Below are 7,613 nucleotides of genomic sequence, written 5' to 3' on the forward strand. Positions count from 1 at the left end.
AGTGAGATTCGAGAAACAACAACTGAATGTCTCGTGAAAATCCAGCATCAAATAATTTCTTAATTTCTGTCTGGCCTTGAACTTAGTGCCAAGGTAACCTGTCTAGACTCCTGACTGACAGAGGCTCTGAGACAATATGTTTGTGTTGTAAGCAAACACACACGTGCCACCACATAAACACAAGCAAAACAAAAGGACTATTTTTAGAAGAGTGAGAACCATCGTGATCACCTGTTAGCACTATTACAAAGTGGCGTTAATGTAAAAACCACTTCTCCCAGGCCAACGTGGCAAATACCTGGTCTTACTTCTTTTTAAATCTTCAGTGTTCAGTAGCTTACTATTTGATCTAGGACTGTGAATGATGAAATTGAAGATGCTATATTTTTAAAAGAACATGCTCAATTCGGAAATAATGCCAGGCTTCGGATTGTCAATGCTCATACACCCTTACTTACATCCACCAACTATTTCTGAATCCTGAACAACAAGAGAAAACATGGCACTGCATTTGTTTGGAAAAGGCACCAGGGAAAACTCACTTTATTGAAGCTGAAATGACGATCTATTTCTACTCTCAAACCCTTTTAATGTGATTAAACCTATGATCATCTAAAGAAGCAATGTATCTCTATGGAAGTCTCTAAATATAACACATACAATCGAAACTCTGCAGTATAGATGTAACTATATAAACTTTGGAAATTTGGGTAGATTTCCATTTAATTTCAACTAAATGTAATGTAATGAATATATTCGTGCTGCACTTATCTGAATGACAATCTAGAAATGAAAACTTCTAGGTTCTATTACCACTTTTTCTAATAGTCCAGTAAATTGTTTTTACTAAAATGTAATTATACTAATTTCATGCTTAGTAAAATCATAATCATTTGCAACACAAGAGAAATGCAACATGTAGTATTATTCAGATTAAAATTGGGTGAAGTCTTGAAAGACTTCAGATTTAATATACTATCAGTGCACACAAAATAAAAGTCAAGAGACCCATTCAATGGGTTTCAGATGCCAATTATCCTTTTAATTAAAATTATCCAAACCTACTTGGAAGCAATATTTCAAAACAAATAAATTTGCCTACCCAAAAATTGAATAGCAAATTCACAATAAAAGTTTAGTTAATAAGCCATATTTTTAGTTTGATTTTCAGTTCTAATTTTAACACTCTCAAGACTCTATAGTCTTACAGATTTCTCAAAATCCAGATACCTTAGTGTTTTAACTTATTTTTTTAGAAGACTGGGAAAATAAAACAAAAATGTAAGTGCTTTATATTCTTCAAAATATGATAATTATTAGGAGTAATGACTATTCAAAACTTGCACTTTTAAAAGTAGTTATATAATACCTGCAATCTATTTATTTGGGTAGTTGTTTTTATAGTCATTGTTTGGTTTACAAAATACTGAGTTAAGCTAGATATACCTATGACAAGAATTTTAAATAAATCCAAGATTGTTTCTATTCACTCGATTTGGACTAAAACCTGATTCGATCATACAAAATCCTTTAAAATAAAAATAAAATCAAAAAAATTTCCCAATTGTCCTGATGACAGTTAGTTGTTTCCTAAGTATGCCAGATAATTTTATTCTCAATTGTTTACAGCTTCAGAGTGTTTTCAAATAGTTATTGTACTAACAAACTTCAAAAATCACAACGCAACTTTAAAAGAATATTTGTTTTGAATTTCAGATGTTGGAAGGGTTTGCACATACAGTTTCAGAACTTCCGGCTATGCAAATTAAAATTTAATGATTAAATAAACAAAAATAAGGGTTACTAGCATTTATAGATTTTATTTTTCGAATTTTTTCTAACCTCTAGATAATACTAGATAGATAGGTAGATAGAGAGGTAGATAGACAGATAGATAAATGATAGATAGACAGAATAACTAATCAGTAAGTAACCTTATTCTTATTATTCAGAATTGTGGGGGAAATTTGTGCCCTTAATTCCTCATATTATGCAAGGTTTCTTAAAGACATAGTCTTACTTTAGATTCCTCTTCCTTTTAGACAAGTGTTACCAAAACGCTCTAAATATTTAGACCTGGTGATAATCTCTTAGTTTTAAAAAAATCTTGGGGCAAATTCAATTGTAGTGCTTTGCTATAGTAAATCATATATGATTTACTATAAAACTGAATTTTTTAAAATTATGACAGCTTAACTGACTTGTCCATTTCTTACTTCTCACTCAATATACCTATTTTCTAACTGACACAGTATCTGCCCTGGTGTGGATTAATGCAGAATTAAGGTCCTTCCACTTTTTGTTATTTTGAAGGATCATATCTCGAGAGCATAAAAATACCAAATAAATACATTTCATGTTGAGCAAATCATAGAAAAATTCATCACTGCTTACATATGAAGAGCCTGTGGTTTTAGTTAAAAATATATCCCGTTTTTCATTATGATCCGAATACAGATCGTGCGAATAGGCAGTGAAAAGAAAACGGATGCATTTCTCGTGGATCTTTTAAACTTTTAGGGAGAAACAAGTTGGGAAAATCCAGGGTCCTAGAGACACAGGTGCGCTCGACAGGGCCGGCTTACCACTGCAGGGTGAGCTGAGTCTGCTTCTTCTTGTCCTTCATGATCTGCGTGATGCTCTTCTTCTGAGAGAGCTGTGGATCGGGTGCTTTGGTCTTGCTCTCGTGAGCGTCCACATCCTCTTCTTCCGAGGAAAAGTTACCATTGCTTAAATGTATCTCTGAGGGCGAGTTTAAGGGGTGACAAAGAACAAGGAAACATGCGATCAGTCCGGTGGCTTCCACATCTACTTGCTGTACATTGGATGGAGTGCCCGAGCCAGCAGAAGGAGTTGAGCAAAGCCCTCGGAGTTAACAATGTTTTCATTAACATTTTTCCTGATCCCGACAGAGTACCCTACTTCTATGTGTATTCGGAGTGGGTTTATATTTACTGTTGGGCGCCCTTAGGACTCAGCCTCTGCCTGGCAGCCAGGCGAGAGGAGCACTCACCTGATTTGACTCCCACCTGCAGCCTAGGGTCTCCGCCTTTCTCCCCGCTGCCTGCAGCGCCTGCAGCTGCTCCGGCAGCAAGGTACGCACTGTTCTCCGGGTAGACCAGCAAATCCTTGCCCAGCAGCTGCACGCAGCACTCCTCCGCGATTTCAGACGGAAGTTGGGGTGAAGGCTGCTCCTGCACGAAGGCGTCTTCCAACTCGGGGACCTTGTCCATCCTTTTCAGCGCTTGGAACTCAGCGCGCGGAGCTTTGCCCAGCTCGGTGTAGAGCCCCAGAGTCCTGGGGCGGGGCGGGGCGGGGCGGGGCTGGGGACGTGTGGCTGCTGGGCAGGGAGGAGGCCGCAGGCTCAGAGCCCCCCTGATGGCGGAGAGGGGACAGGGTGAACAGGTACCGCACAGATGGCAGGGTGTAGGAGGGCGGAGGCAACACTGCTTTTTTCCAAGCATCTCGGGTCTGGGCAGAAGCTTGCTCCCAGCTTACTTCCACACCTGCTCTCAGCACACCTGAGCTGCTTTCCTCTTCGCTCTTTCTCTCTCACTGTGTTCTGGGCCCAGAACTACTTCTCTATGGAAAACTTCCTGAAGGATCCCAGAAAGCTTAGCTCTCCTCTCTACTGGGACAAGCAACTTAAACTGTCCCCATCTCTATTCCCAGGTGTCCTTAACCTAGGCACCTGTCAAGGCAGCCTTGACTCTGCAAGCATAGAACAGCAGGGAACAAAACCCAGAGTACCACCCAGTTTTTGGCAGTCTTTGCACCGCCTCGGTCAGGTGTGTTTCTGGAATAATTCAAGGATAGAGGAACACCCTTTTGAGTGACTTGACGGCAGAACAGTCATATCACACTGCTCTGCACTGCACACACTGACTTGGACACGTGGGCCACACAGCCCTCTGAGCTGTGGAGGTTGAAGGAAAAGATGCATCCCTTACGAAAAAGATTTGCATCCCATACAATTCCTCATTTCATGCCGAGCAATGAAAAAAATTAAATTTTTAATCTTAATTTAATATTTATTTATTAACATGAATAAAATTTAATAGCATTCCAATTCAAAATGACAAAAGTTGTGTTTGTTTAAAGGTAAGTTGGATTCTCTTTAAAGAAGGGTGCTATGTGCGGATTTGGGATCCAATTGCCTGGGCTGATTCATGGTTTTCCTCATTCTATTCTGTGTCCTTTTGATCAACAGATCCCCAGGAAGCGACAGGATCCGGCACTGGTTTCATTGTTTCATCACAGCCAATCCTGTATCTTCTTTGGGGGAGGTATTAGAAAGAGATATCACCCTTGAATTTAGCATGAAATAGCATTAAGCTGAAATCACACTGAGAAAACAAAATGAGACCCAGAGTGGGAGATATAGCTGAAGGGCCAGGTACATGGAGGGAGCAGTCTACTCAAGAGCAGAGGTTCCCGGGCAGCTGAAACTGTTCTTGTGTTGCAGCTTCCCCATTTTCAGCAGCGCTTGCTGGAAAAGGCACCTCCTCTTTCAGAGCCCTTCTCACGGGCTTTCTGTGGCTGCTTACCCACACACCTAATGCTCTGTAGCTATTCCCTACGTAGGACAACTTGGCATATTTGTCTTTTCTACCTAGTCCCCTGAAAGCCTCGGAGCCTGCTTAGTGTGTAGGGTTTTTCACTTCAGTGCTAACACGTACAATGCACTACCTTTACCGAGACACACTTAGGTGCATTTTGCAATGGAAGTCCTCTTTGTGTTCACAGAAGGGCTCTATCCACTCATGCCACATAACCATGAGCAAAATGTTCAGAAAATGTTTGGCATTTCTCCTTTAACTTTAAAATGCAGACCACTTGATATCCAGAAGGTGTGCTTGTGTGTGTGAGTCATAAGACACTAAGTGAATATTTGGCAATTTCCCAACTGAACTGATCGATGGAAGTGCAAACTAATATCTTGTAAGGCCCTAAACAAATTTTTGGCCATAATTTAAAGTAAACTGTCTACTTTACAAAACACCACTGAAGTACTTTGTGCTTCTCTTTAGAATTAGGGATTGTTAGTAGGTGTGAAACAATTAAAGGTATTAAATCAGTAATCAATAATCTTCCAACATTAAAAATCCCAAGATGAGGTGGCTTCAATAGTAAATTGCACCCAAAGTTTAAACAATTTCTGCCAACCTTTCCTATAGGAATACAGTGACAGCAGTGCTTGGATGATGGGGTAAGTCTGCCCTCATCCTAGATGACCATGTGTGGTTTTAATAGCCCCTGTTTCCCTGGGGATGTGCTCTAAGATCTCAGGTGTTACTTGAAACTGTAGGTGGAATAAAACTCTGCTGGTGTTTTTGTTCCCTATATGCCCTGCAGTGTTGCCATATGGAACCAAAGCCATTCTGTTCTTTCATGTCTCATGTACTGGTGTCTTCTTGGTCTCCCTAGACTTTCATTTGGGGGCCATGAGAAAGTAAAACATGGGTTAAAGGAACTCGAGTCATGTTGTACTGCATCAGTCCATCATACAACCCAGAAAGCATAAACAATGAAGATATATTATCAAAGGGATACTGTTCCTTACCTCGGACATCAAGATGTACTAGTCTCTACCACGTCCTTTAAAAGCCTGCGAGCCTGCTTAGTGTATAGGGCTTACCTCTTGGTGCTAATGTGTTCGTATACCCAGACACATTCCATAATGGAAGTTCCCTGTGAGGGTATCCTGGGGGTAACTGATATGTGAGTAAGTAGATTGACCAAGGAAGACAGGCACTGAATGTGTGAGCATCCACCAGTGGGAAAGGGGCCAGAGCAAGCAGACAGGAAGAAGGTAAGATATGTGTATAATCATTCTTTAACCATTCCATTTCTTGCAGGGATGCTTGCCCATAGGTATAAGATTTTACACTCTTCAGCCTTTGAATATGAACTTGTACCATGCCTCTCTAGGAGAATTCCAGGCCTGCAGTCTCAGCCTACCAGAGCCTCTTTTTCTTGTCCCAAGGTTTCCAACTTCTTGAACTAATCTGGTACTTGTTTCCCTTGTTCCTAGCCTGAAGTTGGCCACTGTGGAACTATTTCTGCCTAAAACTACATGTACTCATACAATCAACCCTCTCAGTACAGCATGTATACCATTGGTTCTATTCATCTGGGAAACAACGCACAATTTTTGACAAGGGAAGAAAGTCAACCCAATGAAAACTTTTCAATCTACATCGCTAAAGCTTTATAAAAGAGTGGATGTAGATCCATATTTCATACAATACTCAAAAATCAAGTTAGAGCAAAGCTGTAAGAATATAATATGCAACTGTACAACCTTCGGAGACCTTGACATGAGTATCCCTGGCTTTGACCCAGGCTTTTAAACACAATGAGATGCAAGCAGCTAAAGCAAACTGTACAATCTGGATTCCTTTCAGAATTATACACCTGAAGGCTACCAGAAAGGTAGTCAATCTGTGTACACAATGGGAAAATATTTAAAAGTCATTTCATAAGATTTGAATATTCATAATATATAAAACCCTTTACAGCTCCAAAACCAAAAGACAGTACCCTGATTTCTAAAATGAGCAAAAAAGGACTCAAACTAGGGAACGTGGAAGGATTTAATATCATCAAAATATCCTCAAAGAAATATATATATATATATATATATTATAAAACAATGCTGTGAAAAGATGTTGAGCATCACTCAAATTAGGAAAATGTAAATCAAACCCACAGTTAAGGACCTATTTATACCCACAAAGGTTGCTACAATCATAAATACAAAGCACAGAAAATAATTGTTGGTAAGATTGTGAAGTCGTTGGGACTTTCATCCACTGCTGGCAGAAATATAAAACAGATGAAAATAAAAAAGGTGAACATATAATCCCGTAATTTTATTTCTATATTCTCATCCCACTCAAGCAAATGGAAACTAATATAAAAATGTTCATGATAGCATTATGAATAATACTAAAAAAGGCGATGAAATACAAATGCCTTATCTGTACTATCTCTTAGCTCCAAATAAAAGTATCTTGCTTCTTTTACAAATCTGTGTGGGCCCTTATTTCCAATTCTTTGAATAAAAGAAAGTCCAAGAACTTGGAAATACCTGCCTAGACCCAGCAACAGAGGGCAACCTTGCTATATAGTCAGGTAAACATAAACTAATTACACTTCTGTTTCTTTACAAGCTGACTCCTTCCTCCTTCAATCTTAGTTATGCTACATGTTATTATTTTGTATGTATTGAGTGTGGGATGAGAGAGAAATGATGGAAAGTAGAGGTTAAAGGGATGAGTAAAAAAAGAAATGATGTTTTTTAAAACGGGCAAAGTGGAACTAGAAAGTTAAGAATAGAATCTGTATCTATTGGTTAGAATTTAAAAGATTAAGCCACATAATGGTGACACACACCTTTAATCCCAGCACTTGGGAGGCAGAGGAGAGCAAATTTCTGTACGTTCAAGACCAGTTTGGTTTAGAGTGAGTTCCAGGACAGCCAGGGCTACACAGGGAAACCTTGTCTCAAAAAATAAAAAATAAAATTAAGGGCTGCAGTGGCTTCCTGTGCTGGGGAGCAGTTGCTGGTGCTGGGAAATGATGAACTGAGAGCTTTGGCGACCTGGAGA

The 7,613-nt window shown here is 39.5% G+C and overlaps 1 protein-coding gene across 1 annotated transcript in view; it reads right to left on the bottom strand.

Annotated features, from left to right (window-relative positions):
* The window catches only part of Rfx6 (regulatory factor X6), a 52,130-nt gene extending 48,897 nt beyond the window's left edge, over positions 1–3,233 (bottom strand). Inside the window, exons 1-2 of the mRNA XM_057762775.1 lie at positions 3,014–3,233; positions 2,586–2,742 (exon numbers count right to left, since the gene is read on the bottom strand). Of these exons, the coding sequence (XP_057618758.1) occupies positions 2,586–2,742; positions 3,014–3,233 (377 nt within the window). The remainder of the gene's footprint in view (positions 1–2,585; positions 2,743–3,013) is intronic.
* Positions 3,234–7,613: the final 4,380 nt, after the last annotated feature.

The sequence above is a fragment of the Chionomys nivalis genome, chromosome 2, assembly GCF_950005125.1.
Source record: "Chionomys nivalis chromosome 2, mChiNiv1.1, whole genome shotgun sequence".
NCBI lineage: Eukaryota > Metazoa > Chordata > Mammalia > Rodentia > Cricetidae > Chionomys > Chionomys nivalis.